Source organism: Somniosus microcephalus, chromosome 4, assembly GCF_052327205.1.
Source record: "Somniosus microcephalus isolate GS21.2 chromosome 4, FLI_Smic_1.0, whole genome shotgun sequence".
NCBI lineage: Eukaryota > Metazoa > Chordata > Chondrichthyes > Squaliformes > Somniosidae > Somniosus > Somniosus microcephalus.
In genome coordinates this window covers 16485849-16513800 of record NC_140990.1, presented here as the reverse complement: position 1 = coordinate 16513800, position 27952 = coordinate 16485849, and the positions used below count along the sequence as shown (strand labels likewise).

Here is a 27952-nt window from a genome sequence, read left to right as displayed (position 1 = left end):
AATAAATAGAACAACGTGTGACTGGATCTTTAATCCGGATCTTATTACTCCTGCCGCCTGTTGTATCAATAAATAACTTGAAGAGAATTGAAGTCGCTGCTGGGGGCGGGGACAGGAAGCTGGGCCTCTGCTTTCAGTGGGTGCGGCCGCTGTTCGAGCCGCGGGCCCCTCACTCACTCACTCACTCCCTCCCTCCCTCCACTTCCCTATTTAAACAGCACTGACTTCGTCTCCACACCAAGCCGCCCTGCAGCAGCCGATTTCTGCAGTGTCTGAGAGTCGGTGTGTACTCAGGGCGATGGGGATTGCTCCTTATCTCTGTGTCCTTCTGGCCTGTCTAACAGGTGAGTGGTCCCGCCGCTTTATTCCCACCCGGGGCGGCTGCTCATTCGGAGACTCTCTGACCCTCTGTTTATTCAACGCGTTTTATTAAAGGGCGCTTCTTTCTTTTTTATTAACAGGTGTCCGGTCCGCAATCGTGCTGAACCAACCCGAGTCGGCTGTGAAACAGCCCGGAGAGTCTCACAAACTGTCCTGTGCAGTGAGTGGGTTCAATATCAACAGCTACTGGATGAGCTGGGTTAAACAGGTCCCCGGGAAAGGGCTGGAGTGGTTAGTTGCTTATGCTAACCCATCAAGCAGCATTTATTACGCGCCCGGAGTTCAAGGCCGATTTACTCCATCCAAGGCCAGCAGCACCTTCTATCTACAAATGACTAATCTGAGAGCCGACGACACCGCCATCTATTACTGTGCGAGAGACACAGTGAGAGGAACCAGGGCTGGACTGGTACAAAAACCTCAGAGACCGTCTGCACTCAGGGGGAATCAGTGAAAGGGGAGGAACGATCGCTCGCCCGCCCTCAGTGATCACCACAGCTGTAATTCCCAGCCTTGCTGAGTTGGGATCTGCCGCCCCTGGAAATGGGAGATAATTCTAAATATAAAATTCTAACAGGACTAGACAGACTAGATGCAGGACGGATGTTCCCGATGGCGGGGGAGTCCAGAACCAGGGGTCACAGTCTAAGGATAAGGGGTCAGCCATTTAGGACTGAGATGAGGAGGAATTTCTTCACCCAGAGAGTGGTGAACCTGTGGAATTCTCTACCACAGAAGGCAGTGGAGGCCAATTCATTAAATATATTCAAGAAGGAGTTGGATATATTTCTTAAGGCTAAAGGGATCAAGGGATACGGGGAGAAGGCAGGGACAGGGTACTGAGTTTGGATGAACAGCCATGATCTCATTGAATGGCGGAGCAGGCTCGAGGGGCCGAATGGCCTACTCCTGCTCCTATCTGCTATGTTTCTATGAGACAAGTTATGAGCTGGAGATTCCTGGGATGGCCCGAAACTGGGCCTGGGACACATCTAGGTTGCGCTTAGCACCGGACAGGGTCCGGGAGGCGTACTTGCGGCCGGGCCAGCGATATTTAAAGGGGGGGTGTCGGGCGGCCATTTTTTTGTGGGCTACCTGCCAGCACCTGCCCCTTCTGCCCTCCTCTTGAGTGCTGAGCTCTTTTGCTGGCACCCCGCTCCCTGGTGGCCCAAGAGGGCCCCGGTTCGCACTGCGCAAGGCCCCTCCCGTTTAATAAGGGCAGTGAGGCCTGCAGTACCACGGCGCTACTTGCCGGCCGCAGTGCTGCGATATTGAACTGGAGGGCCCCAAGAGGGAAGGGGCGTGCCTCCAGCAGTGCCCCACCTCCTGCTTGGGGCGCTACCATTTAATTTAGGGTGCGGGGGTACTTCATTTTTTGGGAAGTAGTGCCCTGGCGAAGTTAGTGCCCCAAAGGGGGCCTGACCCAATTCTCTCCCCCCCCCCCCCCCTCTAAAAATCTATAGATTTATTGATTCTCCGGTTGTGAGCTTCGCTGGCAAGGCTAACATTTGCTCCCAATCTCTTGCTGCCCTGAGAAGGTGGTGGTAACTGAGTGGCTCGCTGGACTATTCCAGAGAGCAGGTAAGAGTCAACCACATTGGGGGTGGGACTGGGGTCACATATAGGCCAGACCAGGTAAGGACGGCAGATTTCCTTCCATAAAGGACATTAGTGAACCAGATGGGTTTTTATGACAATTCATGGTCACCATTACTGATCCCAGCTTTTTATTTCCAGATTTTAAAAACAAAACTGATTTTTCTGACCATCCGACAGCTTCACGGTCACTTTTCCTGATCCCAGATTTTTAAAACTAAATTCCCAAACTCCCATAGAGGGATTTGATCTCCGGAGTTCCTGGATCATTGAATCCAGGTTCTTCAGGTCACTGGTCCAGTAACAGAACCACTAAACCACCGCACCCCAAACCATTGCCAGTGTGAATCGGAGAGCAGGATTGCTCACTTGTAGCAGTGCCAGTGCCGTTTCAATGTCAAGTGACTGGGGTCAGAGACAGTGAAAGGGGTGGAGGTTATTGTACGGCTGTGTATCACAGTGACTATATACTGGGGTGGCACAGTGTGAGAGATGGTGGCTCCCTCCATTCAAAAACCTGCCACGCGAAAGCTATTTAGATTGGACTCTTCGAGCGATATCCCCAGCCTTTGCCTCATGACCCATGGATATAAATCAGATCCCGGTTAAATAATCTGGGTGTGTAAACAATTTCCTTTGCAGATATTACTTGAAATGGGGGAAAAAGCACCGAGTAACCGCTGCAGGACCAAGAACAGTGAAAGCTCCTTGTGGATTATATCACCTTCCTTTAAAGTCCCGGAAACCCGAGTTTGACACCTGATGTGTGGGGGACACGGATACAGACTGAGGAGTTACTAAAGCTACTGGCCGGTTGTTTGACACATTTTGTTTCGGGCTGGATGTTATGACTGCGGTTTATGAGCTGGGGTGAAGCACTGTGATATGGCCCACAGCAGTACAGAGCTTGACAGAAACTCCCCCGCTACAAATGACCATGTGCTTCAGAGCTTGTGTCCACAGATTCCGCATTCGTGCTTCCCGGAGTCAAATATCTAAACACTGACTCGGACTGTTGGAGGAAAATGTCCATTCCTGGGAAAATACAAGGCAAAAGGAGGCGATTCTGTTTCTCAGTAATGTGCAGGAGCTGGTATCCCCAGACAGGAAAACTGCAAAAATACCACCTTTATTAATACACTTGGAACAGGTTTAGGATGGAATTTGAGATCAAAATACAGGAAGCTGTTTCCCCAGGCTGAAACAACATTTAATTTTACACCACCCTGAGATTATTAGATATTGTGGGCAAGTTAAGTTACTGCATTGGGGGAATGAGGAGACGGAGCACTGTGACTATCTTGACTACTGGGGAAAAGGAACCTCGCTGACAGTGACTTCAGGTAAGACAAACTTCTCAATTCCTTCCTTATCTGATATTTATTTTCTTTATTGTCATTATTAGTGAATTCAGTAATACAATGTGATGCCTGATTCACCTGGAATCGGTGAGATATTTAGCACAATTACACGACTCTATCCGAGACAGACGGATTTCTTTAGAGCCAAGAATATACCCAGTAACTGTAGCTGAAATCTGATTACTGGATGGATTCTGAAGGGTGAAGATTTAACCCCACAGAATGTTTTCTAGAATCTAATACAGATTCCAGGATGGGTTTAATATGTTCTGCTAGATTCAGATTATAGTTTTCAGGACACTTGCTGTGTTGGTGCAGGTTTGGCCATTTGGACTTTAGGACATTGCAGGTGGTTTAGGGGTTTGTTATAATCCGAGTTAAAACACATTATCCAATTGTGTTGTGATTTAACATTTGGTGTCACCGACTGTTGTTTAAAGTTAGTTAAAATCGTTGCTGGAACAGCTTTTAGATGTAAAAAAAGAATAAGTTCCACGTTTCACTTGATACTTTGGTGCTGATGGAGAGCAAATAGTTTGCACAGAATGAGAAACAGGGACATGTGTTTATTAAACATGTCTCACCCCAACAAGCTTGGAGCATTAACCAGACAGGACAGGAAACAGGCTGCATGTGTAAAAAGGTTGTGTCTTGTTGACACTGTATTTTATTGATCCTTGACAATAGCCGTTTGATCCTTGACGATAGCTGTTTAACTATCTGTGGTGTGCGAGCTCTCAACAGAGTGTTTAGTTCATCTCTTGCCTCAGACCTCCGCTCGAACTGAACCCACATTCAAGGGTTGAGAGCTGGAAGGGTTTCTGTGTAGTGTCAGCTGTGGCTCAGTGGGTAGCACACTCGCCTCTGAGTCAGAAGGTTGTGGACTTGAGCACATAAACCTAGGCTGACAGTCCAGTGCAGCGCTGAGGGAGTGCAGCACTGTCGGAGGTGCGATCTTTCGGATGAGATGTTAAACCGAGGCCCTGTCTGCTCTCTCGGGTGGATGTAAAAGACCCCATGGCACTATTTCGAAGAAGAGCAGGGGAGTTATCCCTGGTGTCCTGGCTAACATTGCTGTTTGTGGGACCTTGCTGTGTGCAAATTGCCTGCCGCGTTTCCCACATTACAACAGTGACTACACTTCAAAAGTACTTCATTGTAAAGAGCTTTGAGATGTCCGGTGGTTGTGACAGGCGCTATATAAATGCAAGTCTTTCTTTCAGTTGAAATCATTGTTTTGGCAATAACAGTAATTGATCTGTTTAATTGTCAATTTATTGGTATCAAATTTTTCTGTTCACTGTTTCAATGATGTTTACAATTATCGGGTTAAATGTATTAAATATCACCGAGTGCAAGTCCAGTGGGCGGCAGTAAGATCTCTTATTGCAGTGTTAGTGTAACAAGGTTTAACACTCGGGCTGTTCCGGCCGCTCCTTTTACTGGAGGCAGTATCCCAAATTAAAGTAAAGTGTGTGGGAAACGAGCTGATCTGTTTGAGGTGCAGCTTTCTGGTCCGTTCAAGGTCAAGGGAGCTTCAATCGACATCTCTAACCCGGCCGGGGTATCGCAGACAGTAGACGTTCATTACACCTCGTGTATCTATCTGGACTCGATTCTAACCTGCACCGTGCGGTGGGGAACATCACACATCACTGAGCACAAACACTTACTCCAGTTAAACTAACTGCTTTGGAAATACCTCCGCCTGTGTGGTTCCAATGACACCCTTCATGGCCAGAAAGGCTTTGAAAACTGGACACCCAAACTGGACACACTTGGGCCTGGATGCTTTTAGACGTGTTTTTTTTTGTGGTGGTTATTGTTCAGTATCTTGTCTGAATTTGCTCACTGCGGATTGGGTTCCCCTTCCTTTCTTAATTTATTTTCTTCTCGTCTTTTATAGCCTCCTTTCTTCCTTCCCTTTTCCTTCTTTCATTTCTTTGTTTTTGCTCTTTCTTTCTCTCCCTTTTTTATTTCTTGTCCTCTCCCTTTTTTATTTCTTGTCCTCTCTTGCTTTTCTCTCTCTCTCTCTCGCTCCTAAGAGAACAGTGCTGCAACCCATCAAATAGGGTAAAGATTAAACCGTTCTGCGAAGAGGTTGAAAGGATCAGTTCAGTCCGAGCTTATGTACTGGGCTCCATTAATGGAGGGGTTGAGTGGGATGTCGGTACAATACTGTATGAGGCCTATCCCGGTATAATGCATAGCCTCGGTCAGCATTGAACGGATATTTCAAAGATCTTGGGATTCATTGTTAGGATTCAGGAGGTTTCAGTTTGTTTTCTTTGCGGGGGAAGCAGTTTTTAAAATTCTGACTGGAATTGAGAAAGCAGGTGGAGGGGATAAGGGAGCAAATTAAAAACAGGATTATTTCACACTTTACAGGCCAATGAGCCTGGTGTCGGTGGTGGGGAAAGTTTTGGAGACAATAAATGCGGGGCAAAATTTAAGGCGAACATTTTATCTGCGCAGCAAGTTGTTGTGATCTGGACCGCACTGCCTGAAAGGGCGGTGGAAGCAGATTCAATAGTACCTTTCAAAGTGGAACTGGATTAAATACCTGAAGGAACACAGTTTACAGGGTTATGGGGAAATGGCAGGGGATGGGATTAATTGGTTAGCTCTACCAAAGAGGCTTGATGGGCCAAATGGCCTCCTTCTGTGCCGCATCATTCTGTGAAGGTGCAATTTATTTTGGGTGGTTTAGTAAATCGGGCAATGGCAAATCGGCAGCTCGCTTCACACACTGCCTGATTCAGCTTTCCATTGACATCAGTTTGGAAACTCCCTCTACACAGTCCCATCAAACACTCCCAGGGCAGGTACAGCACAGGTTAGATACAGAGTAAAGCTCCCTCTTCACTGTCCCATCAAACACTCCCAGGGCAGGTACAGAATGGGTTAGATACAGAGTAAAGCTCCCTCTACACTGTCCCATCAAACACTCCCAGGGCAGGTACAGCACGGGTTAGATACAGAGTAAAGCTCCCTCTACACTGTCCCATCAAACACTCCCAGGGCAGGTACTTCAGACCACATGTAGTTCTTTAGATTTGAAAGCAAATTGCTGCAGTTTGATTCATAAACAAAACCTCAAACTAAAATAGTTGAACCAAGAAGGTCTGAACGTTCTATGGGGTCCTAATTGTGGGAGTCTGCACATTAGTTATTATCTATCTGAAAGAAACACCAGCTCTGTTGAATTACAATATTTTGTGACGCTCCGTGCCTGAATAAATTTTCCTTTATTGTGAAGTCAGTGACTGGTCCGGGTTTAGATTATGAATACATTTCTGATGTGTTATTGAGCTTTGCTGTTCAAATGAGCTGCTAGTTCTTAGTTCAGCACCCAAGGAAATGCTGTGCCAATTCTATGTCATCCTTTATCACCCAACTGGGTTAGGTTTCGAAGGTCCTTTGTTATATTAACCAAGATTGTTTTTGTCATGCAGCAAAAGTGGTTGTGAAAGAAAGAACTTGCATTTATATAGCACCTTTCATGACCTCACGATGTCCCTGAGCGCTTTACAGCCAATGAACCACTTTTGACGTGTCATCAGTGTTGTAACGTAGGGAACGCGGCAGCCAATTTGTGCACAGCAGATCCCACGGACAACAACGTGATAATGACCAGATAATCTGTTTTTAGTGATGTTTGTTGAGGGATAAATATTGGCCAGGACACTGGGGAGTCAGTTTAATGTCTCATCCAAAAGACCCCACCTCAGACAGGGCAGCGCTCCCTCAGCACTGCACTGGAGTGTCTGCCTAGATTTTGTGCTCAAGTTTCTGGAGTGGGACTTGAACCCACAACCATGTGACTCCGAGGCGAGAGTGCTGCCCACTGAGCCACGGCTGAATCGACGGATATTGTCCGTTTTACAGCATTGCCCAAAGTGAACATTACCCCGCTCATCTCTGCCAAAGAAAGTAACACCAGGCTGCTTAATCTTTCCCCCTCACTTACCTCCCTAATACTGGGAACCATCCTGGATCCACAGCACTGTAAGCTCTCGTGGACCAGAGTGTCCTTTGCCACCGCTGGGTGATCCAGGATTGCACACAGACCTCCACACGAGGTTTGACCAACCACCCACGATACAATGGGGGGTGAAATTGGTCTCGGGCCGTAACACGAAACCGGTGATAGCAAATCACCCGCCCGTTACACACCCGCCCAGATTTTTGATCACATTGACTACAATCGAATGAAAATCGGGCCGACTGTAACACAGGCTGCCGATTCACCATCGATCATTTCGCAGAACCACCCCAACCAATTTCACCCCCAATATCTTCTTTTTAAATCCAGTTCTCTGCTGATACAGCCAAGCTCATGTTCAGCCTCTTTACTGTAGTACTTCAGCACTATGTTAAGAGTTTTATGGGATTTTTCAAAGTTCTCCCCAGATCCATTTCCTGATCACCACGCCACGACACCGTTTGATACACTGATCCACATTGACCCACACTTACCGCCCACTGGTCCCAGGTTGTAAAAGATCCTCGACTGTAAATGATGATGACTGATATTATCGTGCCACCCACACTGGAAACACTCAGCAGCTCAGGCAGTATCTGTGGAGAGAGAAAGAGTTAACATTTCAGCTCGATGACCTTTCATCAGAACTCTTTTATTCAGATCTCCAGCAACCACAGTATTTTGATTTTGTTTTACATTTAAAAAAAAAAAAAAACTTGAATTCAAAGCGTTTTTCACGACCTCAGGATGTCGCAAAGTGCTTCAGTCAATGAAGTACGTTTGCAGTGTAGTCGCTGTTGCATTGTGGGGAAACGTGGCAACCAATTTGCACACAGCAAGATCCCACAAACAGCCCAGACAATCTGTTTCAGTGGTGTTGGATGAAGGATAAATATTGGCCAGGACACTGGGGAAAACTTCCCAGCTATTCTTTGAAATTGTGTCGTGGGATCTTTAACATCCCACCTGAGAGGACGGGCAGGGCCTTGGTTTAACGTCTCATCTGAATGACGGCACCTCCGACAGTGCAGCACTGCCTCAGCCCTGCCCTGGAGTGTCAGCCTGTGGTAGCTCATTAACAGTTTCCAGGCTTGAAGTCCTCCTGAATCCAGCTCTATTATTCCCCATGCACACTGCCTCCATTTCTTGTAAAATAGGCAACTTTGAGGGGGTTGTTTAGGAAAACCTTTCTCCAGAAAGTAACATTTTGGGAGACAGTATACGAGTGATTTGAGACATGACATGTGGTAAGTGTAGCATGCTTGGGAGGAACAGGTGACTTTGGACCTACGGTTCCCACAGCTCTCCACCACTGGGGTTTCCTCGCCTCATGTCTAGGTCTGTTGTAGACTCCTCAATAAGAGAATGATTGCTATAATGAGTCCACAGCTCCATTATCGTATCATACACACTGGATGGTAGAAGGCCACCTAGCTGAATCTTGGTCTTTCATGGTCCGGGAATTCCTATGTTCCTAAGCCGCTCATACCTATGAAATATAGCAAGGTTCTTAAGACCTTTCATGAGCCATTTCAAAGCCGAGAAGCCATCAGTGGATACTGTGCGTTTCCACATTGTCTGTCTAGCACCATATCTTATGGATTCTGTTCTGTGACACTTTACTTATGGCAAGAATTGGCTTGTGCGTGACAGAGGCTGCATCGCCAACGGCCAGAATCAGATTACCCATTTACTGGTTGGGCACTGTCAGTTTTAGCATGCGTAATCTAAAAGGAATAAGAAAGAGACAATTTCTCTCTTCCGCCCTCCTTTCTATCCCTGTGAATCATGTACCAATAGTGCAAAATTTCTTGTGAAACCATCAAAATTGTTAACTATGAAAAGGGTTTTTAAAAATGAAACTGTAAATATTGACCGTTTTGTTAAATGGTGTCCACTGTTATTTGCAGCTTTCTGCCTTCTACCTGAAAACAAGATTTCAACAATATATCTCCTTGAATAAGCCTTCATGTAAAGTCAATATTCGATCATTCTGCTATTCCCTTGACTGCAAATTCCCGGTTCCCACTTTTTTTTCCCTAGCTTTAAATCCACTCACCTCACAATTTCTGCATTATATCTGAAGCCTGTGTCGTTGCAAAGAATGTTGCTCTCGTTTTTGGTTCAATCGGATTCTCCAATTTTAACTGCCGTTGCTTTTTTCTAGCCAGTCTTCCGGCTCTACAGGGCCCTTGCATTTTCTTGGCTTTCTAGTGATCCTTATGGGCAATTTTAACCTAACCCACCCATCGGCAATCTGATGTGATCAGGCGCAACACTGGTTTCACACCCTGCCCGATTTTACTTTCTATTAAAGTCGATGGACAGTAATATTGGGCAGGGTGTAAAAACGGCATTCCACCCAATCCCGCGGGTTTGTCGCCCGGCGAGTTCGGTTAAAGTTACCCAATGCTGACCTTTGCATTGGCCTCCATTTCCCACCCATCTGTTGTTTTTGGAAATGGCTGGTTTTATATATAACGTAATCTCTCCTTCTGTGTCCACCTGTAATGCATTCTTTTACTGGACTTATCTGTGTGCATCTATTTATGTTCCAGGTGTCCAGTCCGCACCATCGGTCTACATCTCCAACCCTTCCTGCGGCAGGAACTCCAACCAAGATGAGATCAGCCTCCTCTGCCTGGTCAAGGACTTTCATCCCGAGATCATCAGTCAGACATGGTCCAGTATCGGTGGAGACATCACTACTGGAATCAAGAAGTATCCGGCAGTCTTGAGTCAAAATAAGAAGTACACGATGAGCAGTGTGCTCAAAGTCTCTGCGTCGGATTGGAACACCAATAGGGTCTACCACTGCAAGGCGGGCTACAAGTCAAATGAAATGGTGGAAGCTCAGACCCGAAAACCTAAACCTGAACCTAAACGTTAGTACAATTTGCCATTTTTAAAACTGCACTAGTGTCGGGGGACGAAATTGGGCAAAGAATTTCACCAACCAATGTAGGAGGTTGCTGAAGAATAGAACCCGAATGAGTTCTTGTGCCCTTATATTCTATCCCTGGACACCAGCAGTGCTGCTGGTAACAAAATAAAGGACAATGAGAAATCACATGAAATTGGACAAGGGCAGGGACGCAATGCCGCTGGAATCACGTCTGCCATCCGTGATATGACACGCCCGATATTCAGTTCTACTGAAATCAATGAAACTGAATATCGGGCGGAGCGTGTAACGGGTGACCGATGTGATACCGCCTGCATTGCGTCTTTGCCCATGTCCAGTTATAGATTTCCCCCCCCCCCCCCCCCCCACTCCCAATCAGGCCCTGGTTCATAGAATCACACAGGACAGGAGGAGGCCATTCGGTCCATCACACCTGTGCCAGCAGTATCAGAGGTTTCAAATTAGTCCCACTCCCCCTGCTCTTTCCCCAAAGCCCTGCAAATTTTCCCTATTCAAGTATTTATTCAATTCCCTTTAGAACATGACTATTGAATCTGCTTCCACCGCCCTCTTTCAGGCAGTGCATTCCAGATCTTAACCAGTCGCTGCGGTTATACATTCTTTTGTTAAATTCCTCATCTCCCTTGCTTTTTTGCCAATAATCTTAAATCTGTGTCTTTTATGGGATGTTCAGGGGCCAACAGAAAAATGCTGAACAATCGCAGCAAGTCAGCCAGCATCTGAAATGTGAAAAGGTAGGCCCGTTTGTCAGAACCCAGAACTGAAAGGTACCCAAACATTTCAGGAGAGGGCGAGAGAGAACCCAGTCAAAAGAGGATGTTGGTGAGGTTGATTTTCAGAATGATTGATGGGATCTGCTGGATGATATGAAAGATAATCTGTGAAATACACAGCTGGCAGTTGTACTGTCAATACTGGTATCTGTACATGGGAACAGGTGTAGGCCATTCACCTCCTCCAGCATGTACCGCCATTCTATTAGATCATGGCTGATCTACACCTCAACCTCATTTACCCGCATTTTTCCTCATACCCCTGTAGAATGGGAAGCTCCGCTTGGTAGACCCCAGGTACACTGCCAGCTCTCCCAATCCCAGCTCTCTCCAACATGTCACAATGGTTCTCCTCCTGACGACGTGTTCCCCAGCAAATCAGCAACATATGGAGGGGGCTGGCATCATGCGTTGCTCTAGATGTTGGGGGAATGGAGTCCACCTTTACTGTGGCCAAAAACATAATGTAATCTGAAATATGGCAATGTGTTACAGCTCAAGCTCCAAAGCTCATCTCCCTTGTTCCATCTCCGGAGGTCGTCTACAATCAAACTGAAGCTGTCCTGGGCTGTGTGATATCCGGCTTCTATCCTGACAGCCTACAAGTTTCCTGGACAAAAGCCGGAGTGGACCAAATGGGTGTTGTTCCCAATTCCACACTGAGAACTGACGCTGCCTTTGAAACGGTCACTTACCTGACGGTGCCTGTGGAGGAATGGACCAAAGGGGATGTCTACACTTGTGGAGTGTCCCACGCACCTTCGAGCTTCAATGACAGGATCAGCATGAGGTATCGAGAGGGTAAGTGGTGTCTGAGGGGACAAAGAATATACCGTCAGTAATTCAGCCTTGTGTTGACTTAATGCGCTGACGCTCGCCCTCAATTCGTGAATCACTGTCCCTAATATCGACCGTGTTGAGAGAGGCAAGATGTTCAGTATTTTGTGTTATTGAACCGACACTTGAAGGGAGCAATTTTAACCCAACACGCCGGGCGTGGAAACTGCCGGGATCGGCCGCCCATTCACAGCCTCGCCCGATTTTACTCACCGCGGATTTCAATAGAAAGGAAAATGGGGCGGTGCGTAAAACGGGCGGCCCTTCTGACACCGTCCACAGCTCAAATCACCGCCTACCTGTTCCCTTTCTACTGGCTCCCAAATGTTAGTTTATGAAAAACCTATCCAATTTTGCATTTGAATGAATCGCCACGATCTGCTGCCACCGTCTCCCGAGGGAGCCTATTGATCACTCGCTTGCTGAAATATTGGTTCCCCACATTAGTTTTGAATCGACTCTTCCCACCGCCACCCTCTCCCTGCCCCCGCTCTTCAAGCACAGGTCGTGACCTCTGGTTCTACTGTCCTCGACAAGGTGAAACTGCTTGTCATGGTCTACATGATCTGGTGCCTTTCGGATCCTAAAAACTCAGGATGGAGCAGAGTTCAGGGGCCGTGTGGAGCTCCCACTTTCCCAGCACGGGAGGGGAGGTGGAAATGTATAACGCTTAAATCTGCAACTCTTCTTCTTCCAGGTGTAAACGTTAGTGAGTGTCTGCCGCAGTTTGTCCAACAGACTGCCTTTAACGTGACCTTCTCCGGTGGTGCCGTGCACCAGTATCAGTGTCTCCAACAAAAGTGCAAAATAAAGTGATTGGTTGTGAATGGAAGGGCCGTTGAATTTTATTACAAACCGTTTGGCGGGTTCAAATCCAGCCCATGGTGTCCCTCGGGATGAAGTGTAAACAGAGGGAGGAGACACAGCCCGAGCTTGGGTTCCCCCACCCAATCCACACCTTGTCTGGTCATTTGTTGTGAACTGTACCGGGTCACTTTGGATCAGGCCCCGGCCCCACAGCTTGATCATTGCCTCTCTGGTCTGACTCTAGTTGGCAAGAATTGGAAGCCAATCTCTCGCCCAGTGGGGTGGGAGGAGTGGGGGAGAAATGTCACATTGATCCAGTAAAAGGGTGGGTGACCCCTTGAATGATGTTGGTCCTGAGGCAAATTGGTGAGATAAGACACAGGGATCCAACTGGTGCCTTGTATCACCCAGTAAGTTTTAGATAAAAACTCTGGGTAGCAGAAATAGAAACAGTTCCATTCACTCCCCTCCCGGATACTGACATTAGTCAACGACAGGAGCTCAATGTTCACAAGGAATTCAAGTTAGGGAAGTGTTTTTATAAATTTCCCCGCAACGGTAAACCGAATTAAACACCGCTCGCCCAATAATATCAGCATCTTGAAATAATAGGGGGTATTCTCCTGACCCTGTGAGGTTTTATGATGGGAGACCGCTTACCACCCGGGACTGTTAAAGGTCGAGACTTGGTCACTAATGTAAGGCAGGGCTGAGCCGCTTACAAAAACCGGAATATTTAACATCAACACGGTGTATATTAAACCTAGGTTTATAAATCATTGACTGTATACGGTGTATATTAAACCTAGGTTTACAAATCATTGACTGTATACGGTGTATATTAAACCTAGGTTTACAAATCATTGACTGTATACGGTGTATATTAAACCTAGGTTTACAAATCATTGACTGTATACGGTGTATATTAAACCTAGGTTTACAAATCATTGACTGTATACGGTGTATATTAAACCTAGGTTTACAAATCATTGACTATATATAAAAATCATTGACTCTGTACGGTGACCAGCCTCAACGTAACCAATCCCAGTCCGTCCGTGTTTTTGAAAGGAAATTGCTAACCATCTTGTTTAAAATGCGGGGGAGAGAAACAACATCTCAAGTCAATAAAAGACAGTCCTGTGAGACAGACAGTGTGTGCTGAACATCAGCTCAAACTGCAGCCGGAGGACTTGATTCAAGGTGCTCAGGTTTTCAAAAAAGGTTTTGATCCTGACACAAAGATGGTCAACTTGACCCAAGTGTTAACATCATACAGAGGGTGAACAATCGATGTGGATCAGAGCAGATAGCTGAGTTTTGAATTGCACCGTGAAAGTGTGTGTGAATGGTGCACAGAACATGCAGTGACCAGCGGGATATCTGAAGTGACAATGGCCCTTTGGGAGGCGAGTGGCAAGGGGGGAAAATATCATTCTCTTCCTAGTCCAATGGCTCGGACATGAACTGTGGGGAAGTACATGTTATGGAGAAATGATCCCCAACCTGCAGCAAGAGGGGGACTTCTGTTACTTCCTCTGATTGACGGGTTGCTCTGCCGTTACAAACTAACGTTCTTCCTTGACGGGGAGTCATCAACAACAGCAGCTTGTGTTAAATATAGTCAATGGAGAAAATGTAATGTAGTAAAACATCCGAAGGTGCTTCACTGGAGTATAATCAGACAAAAGGTGACACCGAGCCAAAGGAGGAGATATTAGGACAGGTGACCAAACGCTTGGTCAAAAAGGTAGCTTTTAAGGAGTGTCTTAAAGGAGGAGAGAGAGGTGGCGGGTCATTGAGATTTAGGGAGAGAGTTCCAGACATTAGAGCCTAGGTGGCTGAAGGCACAGCCGCCAATGCTGGGGCGAAGGGAAGGGAGGATGGACAAGAGGCCAGAGTTGGAGGAATGCAGAGTTCTCGGAGGGTTGTCGGTCTGGAGAAAGTTAGAGATGGGGAGAGGCGAGGCCCGGGAGAGATTTGAACAGTAGGACAAGAATTTTAAAACTGAGGCAATCCCAGGCTCACTCTGAATGGAGAAGAGGGGTCCTCATGGATTCAGTGTGCTCAGTGTCACAAATCAATCCAAATCCATAGCCCCACGGGGATTCTATACAAACATGCATTTATTCTGTTTTTCTTTTGTTAAGCATCGCCGCATCTAAATGTCATTCAGCCCCACAACTCAATTGCAGTCCCCACTGCGGATCTATTGGCCACGGTTACGGGAAATGGATTCAAAATGGATTTGGCGGGTTCTTGATGCTAAATATGTTTTTTCAGTGAAAACTTGCAAGCCAAGAAATGCAAGATATCTTTCAAACAATGCTGGGATTTTCTAATGTTCCTACAAATTTAGCTGCAGTATGGCTTGATCCAGTATCAGCCCAAGATATAATAGATTAAAAAGGAATCTGGTTTAAACTGTTTAAAGTGACTTCTGTCCTGACCTTCCATCACTTATCAATAGAAAAGGTTCTCCTAAAATTCTGAAGCCCGCTGACACCAGACATGGTCCATTCTTCTGAAGTTTTCCCTTTCCAATTCCCAGAAATATCAGTGTTTATTCGAAATCCTTCTATTGAAGAGGTTTGGATCAACAAGACTGCTACCCTGGTGTGTACAGTGCTCTGTTCTGATCCGAGAGAGGTCACAATCTCCTGGGCAGTGAACGGGGAGAGAAGAGAAGGGGATGTGACCCAGCAACCGAGAGTGGACGGGACCCAGCACACAGTCATCAGCCAACTGCGAACCAGCGTGGAGGAGTGGACCAGTGGGGTAGAGTACGTGTGCTCCGCCCAATGTGCTGCCTCATCTTCGCCAGTGTCAAAACGGACAAGTGGAAAAGGTGGGCAAGAGATCATAAATTTAACGCCTGCCTTTGATAACCTTGAGGGAAAGAGTTTAACACTTTCTTTCTTTGCTCGTCTGTTCCAGTTGAGACAAAAAGTCCCACGGTCAGACTGCTGCCTCCACCAGACCAAGAAACCAAGAGTAAGAACACGGCCAGACTCGAGTGTGTGATCACTGGATTCTACCCGGACCTCCTACACGTCTCATGGGAGAAAGACCGCTCTCCGATCTCCTCCAACACCAGCGCTGCACTCACCGCTCTGGAGCAGGCGGGGACATTCAGTGCCAGGCACTTCCTGACTCTGAGTACAGAGGAGTGGCGGAAAGGCTCAGTCTTCACCTGTACAGTGTCTCATCCGCCCTCCAACACCAACACAAGCCAGGATGTGAAGAACGTCCAAGGTAGGGTCCTGGGCCTGACTCCAATATTGACATCCTTTGTCCCCACTGCGATAAACTCTACTCGGGCCAGACAAATTCAACACTAACGACATAGGTAATGTAGTGGTTATGTGAATGGACTAGTAATCCAGAGGCCTGGGCACTTAAGAAAGAAACAATTGCATATATGTCGCGTCTTTCACAACCTCAGGATGTTCCAAAGCGCTTTACAGCCAACAAAGTAATTTTTATTTGCAGTGTAGTCACTGTTGTAATGTAGGGAACATGCCAAGCAATATGGTGATGACCACATAATCTGTTTTCATGCTGTTGGTTCAGGGATAAATATTGGCCGGGCCACAGAGGAGATCTCCCCAGCTCTTCCTCAAAATAGTGGCTGTATCTCCGCTCTGGCCCACCTGCGAGGGCAGACGGGGCCTCGGTTTAACGTCTCGTATGAAAGGCGACACGTCCGAGAGTGCTGCACTCTCTCAGTACCGGGAGTGTCGTGCTCAAGTCTCTGGAGTGGGGCTCCAACACACAACCTTCTGACTCCGAGCAGAGGGTGCTGCCAGTGAGCTGAGACTGACACAGTTAATAATCCAGAGAACTGAGTTCAAAACTCACCAAGGCAGTTTGAGAATTTGAATTTCAGTTTAAAAAGTAAAAACTGGAAATAAAAAGTTGGTATCAGTAAAAGTGACCGTGAAGCTGTCGGAATGTCGGGAAAAACCCAACTGGTTCACTAATGTTCCTTTAGGGAAAGATACTTGCTGTCCTTCACCAGTCTGCCCCACATGTGACTCCAGCTCCACACTGAAGGGGCGGCAAGACACTCAGTGAATCTCTGGAGATGAGCAAGAAATGCTGGCCTTGCCAGCGATGCCCACATCCTATCAGGGAATCATGAAATAATAATTGTAATATTTCTCCCAGGTGAATGTTTGTACACCAGCATCTTGGTCACTGTAAGCAAGCCTCCCTTCGAAGAGATCTGGAGGAACAGGACGGCGACCATTCTTTGTGAGGTGCTTCACGGTGATTTAGAGGGGGTCCGGGTAACCTGGCAGGTGGATGGAAGCAAGAGAGAAGATGGGGTGAAGACTCAGGGGCCTGAGAGGATTGGAGATAAAGACATGATCTTCAGCAGACTGACAGTCCCCGCCGCAGAGTGGGAGAGTGGGGTTGAGTATTTGTGTTTGGTGGAGGATGAGAGTTTGCCAACACCGGAGAAGAGGTCAATCAAGAAGGCACAAGGTACGTGTGGACGGAGCTCGGTGTGTGTGTCTGATCTTAGCAAATGAAATGATTTATTACCATCTAGCGGTAAGCTGTCTAGTATGGGGTGTCTGAGCGTGTTTAAAGACTGGGAGATGCTCGAACCCTGCTAAGAAATGGATCAGAAAAAATCCCAAATCACTACAATGGCCTCGCCCCAAAACACACTGGCTCCCGTGAGATGAGCTCATGTCGATGGGATAGACGCAGAGGGATTAGCAGCTTTCACAACATTAAGAAGAGCCCGAGTCAGGAGGAAGGGTGAGGGAAATTGTCTGTCTGAGGCGTAGGTTGAAGACAAGCAAATCCCTTAAGAGGAAGGGGTCGTGGAGCAGACGGCACAGGACCAGGCAAGTCCATGGGCCTACCTCTTGGCAACAGTAAGCAGGGGCTGGGAAGTGGGTCTCTGGTGTTTCTCATTGAATCATACAGCACAGAAGGAGGCCATTAGGTGGATGGTGTCTGTGCCGATCTTTGATGGAGCTATCCAATTATCCCCATTTGCTTTTTCCCCACAGCCCTGCAATTTTCTCCTTTTCACGAATATGTCCAATTCTCTTTTGAAAGATACCATTGATTCTGCCTCCACCACCCTCTTTCAGGCAGTGCATTCCAGATCATCATAACGTGCTGAGTAAAACAAATTCTCCTCATCTCCCCTCTGGTTCTTTTGCCAGTCATCTTAAATGTGTGTCATCTGGTTACTGACCTTATTTGCTCTATTGAAACCCCTCATGATTTTGAGAACTTTGATTAAATCTATCAATCGAAGAACAGCCTGGTCCCTAATAACCATTTGACACTTTTTTCTGCAGAGTCCCAGTTGTTCACTGGCTCCAGATGTTTAAACTGAACAGAGTAACCTCACAGGAGGTTTTAAAATCAGCAAGAGTGAAGATTCCCCCACCGCAACCCCCAAAAAGAGAAATGCCTTTAGTTTCAGATATAGGCTGCAAAAGTGCCCCAGGATTGTGTAAGAGTAGAACGTAAATACAGGATGAGTGAAAGACTTAGTCTAACCAAGGTTGTCTCTGTTTCCAGTTGACGCTAAGACTCGCCCTCAAGTCTACCTCCTCCCCCCTTCACCAGATGAGATGGAGACGGATCAGACGGCGACCCTGGTGTGTCTGGTCACCAGATTCGCCCCCGCAGAGATCTACATGGCCTGGATGGCCAACGATACCCTTCTGAAGTCGGGGTTCACGACCCAGCCGGTGATCGAGGACAATAAAAATGGCTGGAACTCGGCGGCCAGTCGGTTGACGGTCCCCGCAGACCAGTGGAACAGCGGCACCACTTTCTCCTGTGTGGTGGGACACGAGTCAGTCACAACAAATCTGTTCAGGAGCATCAATAAATCTCACAGCAAACCCACCCTGGTCAACGTCTCACTTGTTCTAACCGATAGCTTTAAATCCTGTTTATGATATCGAATGATTTAATCAATCCCCCATATATATGATCCCTGTAAATGGATGGTTAACCCTACCAGAGGGTTGTTGTGATCACGATGAAATCTCCCTTCTGGTAGTAGAACACTTAAAACGTGATCAAAATCAGGCCTTCAGTCATTGAGGAAAAAAATGTATATTCAAGGATCAAATCAGGCAACAAACATCATTTACTCCAAATCTCTGAAGGTCTGGAGATCCTTTTGAAACTTCTTTGTGCTGCGTTTGATCAAGTTTGAAACCTGTGCGACCCCACGGAGGATTAAATGTATGTAACAAAGTGTCAATGTACTGATCCAATTTCAATAAACAAGATGTGAAAAGGTTTCAGTTTCGGGTGTTCATTGTTGCTGTGTTTTGGGAGACAGTAAATGAGTAACTTGGGACATGAGGTGTGCTAAGTGTCGCCTGCTTGGGAGGAACAGGTGACTTTGAACCTATGGTTACAAAAGCTCTGCATCACTGGGGTTTCTTCGCCTCATGGCTGGATTTGTTGTAGACTAATGAATAAGAGATTGATTGCTATGATTACTCAACAACTCCATTATCATTGTTTCACATGACTCCCAGGATGGCAGAAGGCGAACTAGATGGACCTTGGTCTTTCTTTGTCAAGCAATTCCAATTTGCGCACAGCAAGTTCCCACAATAAGAAATGTGATGATGACCAGATCATCTGTTTTTAGGTGTTGGTTGAGGGATAAATATTGGCACAGGACGCTGCAGAACTCCCCTGCTCTTCCAATAGTGCCGTGGGATCATTTACATCCACCTGAGGGGCCTCCGATTAACGTCTCATCCAAAAGACGGCACCTCCGACAGTGCAGCACTTCCTCAGTACTGCACCGGAATGTCAGCCTAGATTATGGGCTCAAGTCCCGGAAGGGAACTTGAACCCACAACCTTCTGACCCAGAGGCGAGAGTGCTACCCACTGAACCACAGCTGGCATCCGTGTCAGGCGAGGGTGTCCCTGTTTGAGGGGGTCCCTGTGCTCAGGCACCTCGGTGCTGCTCAACCAGGTGTGGATGTGTCAGGCTGAATACAAGAAGAGGCATGTCTAGACATTGGTAGCTTTTCTAAACCAACGGTGCAATTAAACGTCTGTCAGCACCCAAAGTAAATCTCACTGGGGCCATAACTCTTGACACTGAAACTATCCTGCGGAAAACCGTAGTTAATAGTATCACAATGCGAGGGCTCGGTGTCAATGAGGCTGGAAGATCCCCTCGTGTTTGCACACTGACCCTCACTGGATTACTTCCCTCATTACATCACAGTGAGCCGTGAATCGCAGGCCTTCACATCCCATTCGATCCCTCACTCGCTCACATCACCACTCACAAGTTTGTGTCATTGAGGAGCTGCTCAGTGTTGTATCTGGTGACTCCATCGAATTTACAAGTTCATTTAATGTAGCCTTAGAAAATCTTATCTTGATTAAAACTTTACATAAAACCAGAGAATCAGGAAAAAAAGAAATATTTCAAGTTACAAAGCACCTCATCCTGGCTATGGGGATAATCTCAGAGTGCTTTGAACCCAATGGGCTTGTTTGTGGGTCAGTGACCGTTGTTATTCGGGTCAAGGAGTCGGCAACGCGTGTGGCTGACCTGGTAGATTGGATAATACAAAAGGGAAGTGGAGAATCAAGCCGGGAGAGGGAAGGACTGAGGTTTTGGAACCGATTTAATGTCCATCTGTCATTTGTTTGTGTAGGACTCGAAAAGAAACAGTGAGTGAGAGAAAGAGGGGTGAAACAATGAGAGAACCAGTGAGACAGAGAGGGAGAGAGATTCAGTGAGAGAGAGAGGCAGAAAGACAGACCGAGACACACAGGGAGATGGAATCAGAGACAGAGATAGAGACAGAGGCAGGCCGAGAAAGAGACAGACAGAGAGACTTTCTAATGATTCACTGCTCCCAGTGCCACTCCACCGTGACCTCCCCCTCATTGTGTTATCTTCAAACTATTGAGATGTTGACCTTCATGAAACGTCCACAGGAAACTCTAACAGCCCCAATTCCTCCTTAATTTCAGAAATCCCGACAGACGTGGCAGGAGAGGAAGGGAAGGAAGAAGTGGGAGATTGGGATGGAGACGACAACGTGCTAACAGTTGCTGCCTTCGCCATTCTGTTTATTCTCAGTTTCCTCTACAGCACCTTCGTCACTGTTGTCAAGGTAACCAGACTTCGACTATCAAATGTGAAACAACAGAGACATCCCATAAATCCCACGGTTTTACCTTCAATTTATCACCACATCTTATTATCTGACTCTATCACACCGGGAACCGACTAACAGTGCAGTGTAGGGCCCTTCACATCATCTGCGGCTCTGAACCATTTCTCCTTTCTCCTGGCCTGAGGTACTCGATTCAGCAGCGCTGGTGACAGAGAGTGCTGGGAACTTGGGGCAATGCTTCTGGGCGAGGGCAGGAAAATCAAAGAGGATTCAGAAACACTCAGGTCACCAGCTGTGAACGTGACCAACAGAGTGCTCTGTGCCCATGACCCTGAGCCCATCTGAGGGCTTATTCTGTAGGCCCCATCTCCTAGAATTAGGACAGACCACCTGTCCTTTAGGGTCCATCTCCCACAATAAGGACAGACCACCTGTCCTTTAGGCCCCATCTCCAAGAATAAGGACAGACTGCCTGTCCTTTAGGGTCCATCTCCTAGAATAAGGCCAGACCACCCGTCCTTTAGGGTCCATCTCCTAGAATAAGGACAGACCACCTGTCCTTTAGGCCCCATCTCCTAGAATAAGAACAGACCGCCTGTCCTTTAGGGTCCATCTCCTAGAAGAAGGACAGACCACCTGTCCTTTAGGCCCCATCTCCTAGAATAAGGACAGACAGCCTGTCCTTTAGGGTCCATCTCCTAGAATAAGGAGAGACCGCCTGTCCTTTAGGGTCCATCTCCGAGAATGAGGACAGACCGCCTGTCCTTTAGGGTCCATCTCCTAGAACAACGACAGACCACCTATCCTTAAGGCCCATTGCCTAGAATAAGGACAGACCGCCTGTCCTTTAGGGTCCACCTCCTAGAATAAGGACAGACCGCCTGTAATTTAGGGTCCATCTCCTAGAATAAGGACAGACCGTCTGTCCTTTAGGGTCCATCTCCTAGAATAAGGACAGACCGCCTGTTCTTTAGGGTCCATCTCCTAGAATAAGGACAGACCGCCTGTCCTTTAGGCCCATTGCCTAGAATAAGGACAGACCGCCTGTCCTTTAGGGTCCACATCCTAGAATAAGGACAGACCACCTGTCCTTTAGGGTCCATCTCCTAGAATAAGGACAGACCGACTGTCCTTCAGGCCCGTTGCCTAGAATAAGGACAGGCCGACTGTGCATTAGGGTCCATCTCCTAGAATAAGGAGAGACCGCCTGTCCTTTAGGGTCCATCTCCTAGAATAAGGAAAGACCGCCTGTCCTTTAGGACCATAGCCGAGAATAAGGACAGACCACCTGTCCTTTAGGCCCCATCTCCTAGAATAAGGTCAGACCACCTGTCCTTTAGGGTGCATCTCCTAGAATAAGGACAGACCACCTGTCCTTTAGGATCCACCTCCTAGAATAAGGACAGACCACCTGTCCTTTAGGGTCCATCTCCTAGAATAAGGACAGTCCACCTGTCCTTTAGGATCCATCTCCAAGAATAAGGAAAGACCACCTGCCCTTTAGGGTCCATCTCCTAGAATAAGGACGGACCGCCTGTCCTTTAGGGTCCATCTCCTAGAATAAGCACAGACCGCCCGTCCTTTAGGGTCCATCTCCTAGAATAAGGACAGACCGCCTGTCCTTCAGGATCCATCTCCTAGAATAAGGACAGACCGACTGTCCTTTAGGGTCCATCGCCTAGAATAAGGACAGACCGCCTGTCATTTAGGGTCCACCTCCTAGAATAAGGACGGACCGCTTGTCCTTTAGGGTCCATCTCCTAGAATATTGACAGACCGCCTGTCCTTTAGGGTCCATAATCCGAGAATAAGGACAGACCGCCTGTCCTTTAGGACCCATCTCCTAGAATAAGGACAGACCACCTGTCCTTTAGGTTCCATCTCCCAGAATAAGGACAGACCGCCTGTCCTTTAGGGTTCATCTCCTAGAATAAGGACAGACCGCCTGTCCTTTAGGGTCCATCTCCTAGAATAAGGACAGACCGCCCGTCCTTTAGGCCCCATCTCCTAGAATAAGGACAGACCGCCTGTCCTTTAGGCCCCATCTCCTAGAATAAGGACAGACCGCCCGTCCTTTAGGGTCCATCTCCTAGAATAAGGACAGACCACCTGTCCTTTAGGGTCCCTCTCCTAGAATAAGGACAGACCGCCCGTCCTTTAGGTTCCATCTCCTAGAATAAGGACAGACCGTTTGTCCTTTAGCGTCCATCTCCAAGAATAAGGAAAGACGACCTGTCCTTTTGGGCCAATCTCCTAGAATAAGGACAGAACGCCCGTCCTTTAGGGGTCCATCTCCCAGAATAAGGACAGACCCCCTGTCCTTTAGGGTCCATCTCCGAGAATAAGAACAGACCACCTGTCCTTTAGGGTCCATCTCCTAGAATAAGGACAGATCGCCCGTCCTTTAGGGTCCATCTCCTAGAATATGGACAGACCACCTGTCCTTTAGGGTCCATCTCCTAGAATAAGGACAGACCGCCTGTCCTTTAGGGTCCATCTCCTAGAATAAGGACAGACCGCCCGTCCTTTAGGGTCCATCTCCTAGAATATGGACAGACCGCCTGTCCTTTAGGCCCCATCTCCTAGAATAAGGACAGACCGCCTGTCCTTTAGGGTCCATCTCCTAGAATAAGGACAGACCGCCTGTCCTTTAGGCCCCATCTCCTAGAATAAGGACAGATCACCTGTCTTTTAGGCCCCATCTCCTAGAATAAGGAAAGAGCACCCGTCCTTTAGGGTCCATCTCCTAGAATAAGGACAGACCGCCTGTCCTTCAGGCCCCATCTCCTTGAATAAGGACAGAGCGCCCGTCCTTTAGGGTCCATCTCCTAGAATACGGACTGACCGACTGTCCTTTAGGGTCCACATCCTAGAATAAGGACAGACCACCTGTCCTTTAGGGTCCATCTCCTAGAATAAGGACAGAACGCCTGTCCTTCAGGCCCGTTGCCTAGAATAAGGACAGGCCGATTGTGCATTCGGGTCCATCTCCTAGAATAAGGAGAGACCGCCTGTCCTTTAGGGTCCATCTCCTAGAATAAGGAAAGACCGCCTGTCCTTTAGGCCCATAGCCTAGATTAAGGACAGACCACCTGTCCTTTAGGCCCCATCTCCTAGAATAAGGTCAGACCACCTGTCCTTTAGGGTCCATCTCCTAGAATAAGGACAGACCACCTGTCCTTTTGGATCCACCTCCTGGAATAAGGACAAACAACCTGTCCTTTAGGGTCCATCTCCTAGAATAAGGAAAGACCAGCTGCCCTTTAGGCTCCATCTCCTAGAATAAGGACAGACCGCCTGTCCTTTAGGGTCCATCTCCTAGAATAAGCACAGACCGCCCGTCCTTTAGGGTCCATCTCCTAGAATAAGGACAGACCGCCTGTCCTTCAGGATCCATCTCCTAGAATAAGGACAGACCGCCTCTCCTTTAGGGTCCATCGCCTAGAATAAGGACAGACCGCCTGTCCTTTAGGGTCCATCTCCTAAAATAAGGACAGACCGCCTGTCCGTTAGGGTCCATAATCCGAGAATGAGGACAGACCGCCTGTCCTTTGGGACCCATCTCCTAGAATAAGGACAGACTGCCTGTCCTTTAGGGTCCATCTCCTAGAATAAGGACAGACCGCCTGTCCTTTAGCGTCCATCTCCAAGAATAAGGACAGACCACCTGTCCTTTTGGGCCAATCTCATAGAATAAGGACAGAACGCCCGTCCTTTAGGGTCCATCTCCCAGAATAAGGAGAGACTGCCTGTCCTTTAGGGTCCATCTCCGAGAATAAGGACAGACCACCTGTCCTTTAGGGTCCATCTCCTAGAATAAGAACAGACCGCCTGTCCTTTAGGGTCCATCTCCTAGAATAAGGACAGACCGCCCGTCCTTTAGGGTCCAACTCCTAGAATATTGACAGACCGCCTGTCCTTTAGGCCCCATCTCCTAGAATAAGGACAGACCGCCTGTCCTTTAGGGTCCATCTCCGAGAATAAGGACAGACCACCTGTCCTTTAGGTTCCATCTCCTAGAATAAGGAGAGACCACCTGTCCTTTAGGGTCCATCTCCTAGAATAAGGACAGACCGCCTGTCCTTTAGGATCCATCTCCTAGAATAAGGACAGACCGCCCGTCCTTTAGGGTCCATCTCCTAGAATAAGGACAGACCACCTGTCCTTTAGGCCCCATCTCCTAGAATAAGGAGAGACCACCTGTCCTTTAGGGTCCATCTCCTAGAATAAGGACAGACCGCCTGTCCTTTATGGTTCATCTCCTAGAATAAGGACAGACCACCTGTCCTTTAGGCCCCATCTCCTAGAATAAGGAGAGACCGCCTGTCCTTTAGGCCCCATCTCCTTGAATAAGGACAGACCACCCGTCCTTTAGGATCCAGCTCCCAGAATAAGGACAGACGGCCCGTCCTTTAGGCTCCATCTCCTAGAATAAGGACAGACCACCTGTCCTTTAGGCCTCATCTCCTAGAATAAGGACAGACCGCCTGTCCTTTAGGGTTCATCTCCTAGAATAAGGACAGACCGCCTGTCCTTTAGGGTCCATCTCCTAGAATAAGGACAGACCACCTGTCCTTTAGGCCCCATCTCCTAGAATAAGGACAGACCGCCTGTCCTTTAGGGTCCATCTCCTAGAATAAGGACAGACCACCTGTCCTTTAGGGTCCATCTCCTAGAATAAGGACAGACCGCCCGTCCTTCAGGGTCCATCTCCTAGAAAAAGGACAGACCACCCGTCCTTTAGGATCCAGCTCCCAGAATAAGGACAGACCGCCCGTCCTTTAGGGTCCATCTCCTAGAATAAGGACAGACCACCTGTCCTTTAGGCCCCATCTCCTAGAATAAGGACAGACCGCCTGTCCTTTAGGGTCCATCTCCTAGAATAAGGACAGACCGCCCGTCCTTTAGGCCCCATCTCCTAGAATAAGGACAGACCACCTGTCCTTTAGGACCCATCTCCTAGAATAAGGTCAGACCACCTGTCCTTTAGGGTCCATCTCCAAGAATAAGGACAGACCGCCCGTCCTTTAGGGTCCATTTCCTAGAATAAGGACAGACCACCCGTCCTTTAGGATCCAGCTCCCAGAATAAGGACAGACCGCCCGTCCTTTAGGGTCCATCTCCTAGAATAAGGACAGACCACCTGTCCTTTAGGGTCCATCTCCTAGAATAAGGACAGACCGCCTGTCCTTTAGGGTCCTTCTCCTAGAATAAGGACAGACCGACTGTCCTTTAGGGTCCATCTCCTAGAATAAGGACAGACCGCCTGTCCTTTAGGGTCCATCTCCTAGAATAAGGACGGACCGCCTGTCCTTTAGGATCCATCTCCTAGAATAAGGACAGACCGCCTGTCCTTTAGGGTCCATCTCGTAGAATAAGGACAGACCACCTGTCGTTTAGTGTCCATCTCCTAGAATAAGGACAGACCGTCTGTCCTTTAGGGTCCATAATCCGAGAATAAGGACAGACCGCCCGTCCATTAGGGTCCATCTCCTAGAATAATGACAGACCACCTGTCCTTTAGGGTCCATCTCCTAGAATAAGGACAACCGCCTGTCCTTTAGGGACCATCTCCTAGAATAAGGACAGACCGCCCGTCCTTTAGTGTCCATCTCCTTGAATACGGACAGACCGACTGTCCTTTAGGATCCATCTCCTAGAATAAGGACAGACCGCCTGTCCTTCAGGATCCATCTCCTAGAATAAGGACAGACCGCCTGTCCTTTAGGGTCCATCGCCTAGAATAAGGACAGGCCGCCTGTCCTTTAGGGTCCATAATCCGAGAATAAGGACAGACCGCCTGTCCTTTAGGACCCATCTCCTAGAATAAGGACAGACCACCTGTCCTTTAGGTTCCATCTCCCAGAATAAGGACAGACCGTTTGTCCTTTAGGGTCCATCTCCTAGAATAAGGACAGACCGCCTGTCCTTTAGGGTCCATCTCCTAGAATAAGGACAGACCACCCGTCCTTTAGGACCCATCTCCTAGAATAAGGACAGACTGCCTGTCCTTTAGGCCCCATCTCCTAGAATAAGGACAGACCGCCCATCCTTTAGGCCCCATCTCCTAGAATAAGGACAGACCGCCTGTCCTTTAGGCCCCATCTCCTCGAATAAGGGCAGACCGCCCGTCCTTTAGGGTCCATCTCCTAGAATAAGGACAGACCACCTGTCCTTTAGGGTCCCTCTCCTAGAATAAGGACAGACTGCCTGTCCTTTAGGGTCCATCTCCTAGAATAAGGACAGACCGCCTGTCCTTTAGCGTCCATCTCCAAGAATAAGGACAGACCACCTGTCCTTTTGGGCCAATCTCATAGAATAAGGACAGAACGCCCGTCCTTTAGGGTCCATCTCCCAGAATAAGGACAGACTGCCTGTCCTTTAGGGTCCATCTCCGAGAATAAGGACAGACCACCTGTCCTTTAGGGTCCATCTCCTAGAATAAGGACAGACCACCTGTCCTTTAGGGTCCATCTCCTAGAATAAGAACAGACCGCCTGTCCTTTAGGGTCCATCTCCTAGAATAAGGACAGACCGCCCGTCCTTTAGGGTCCAACTCCTAGAATATTGACAGACCGCCTGTCCTTTAGGCCCCATCTCCTAGAATAAGGACAGACCGCCTGTCCTTTAGGGTCCATCTCCGAGAATAAGGACAGACCACCTGTCCTTTAGGTTCCATCTCCTAGAATAAGGAGAGACCACCTGTCCTTTAGGGTCCATCTCCTAGAATAAGGACAGACCGCCTGTCCTTTAGGATCCATCTCCTAGAATAAGGACAGACCGCCCGTCCTTTAGGGTCCATCTCCTAGAACAAGGACAGACCACCTGTCCTTTAGGCCCCATCTCCTAGAATAAGGAGAGACCACCTGTCCTTTAGGGTCCATCTCCTAGAATAAGGACAGACTGCCTGTCCTTTATGGTTCATCTCCTAGAATAAGGACAGACCACCTGTCCTTACGCCCCATCTCCTAGAATAAGGACAGACCGCCTGTCCTTTAGGCCCCATCTCCTTGAATAAGGACAGACCACCCGTCCTTTAGGATCCAGCTCCCAGAATAAGGACAGACTGCCCGTCCTTTAGGCTCCATCTCCTAGAATAAGGACAGACCACCTGTCCTTTAGGCCTCATCTCCTAGA

At 47.9% G+C, this 27952-nt stretch overlaps 2 protein-coding genes across 2 annotated transcripts in view; one reads left to right on the top strand and one right to left on the bottom strand.

The window, feature by feature from the left end:
* Positions 1-27952, bottom strand: part of LOC147118347 (uncharacterized) — a 611376-nt gene that overhangs the window by 449622 nt on the left and 133802 nt on the right. The window lies entirely within an intron of this gene.
* On the top strand, positions 219-18954 carry LOC147118348 (immunoglobulin gamma-1 heavy chain-like). Its single transcript, XM_085984407.1, has 9 exons — positions 219-344; positions 462-766; positions 3257-3320; positions 9882-10208; positions 11518-11823; positions 15218-15514; positions 15604-15921; positions 16837-17157; positions 18220-18954. Exons 1-9 carry the CDS (start codon positions 299-301, stop codon positions 18603-18605), a joined length of 2370 nt encoding a protein of 789 aa, XP_085840533.1. The 5' UTR covers positions 219-298; the 3' UTR covers positions 18606-18954.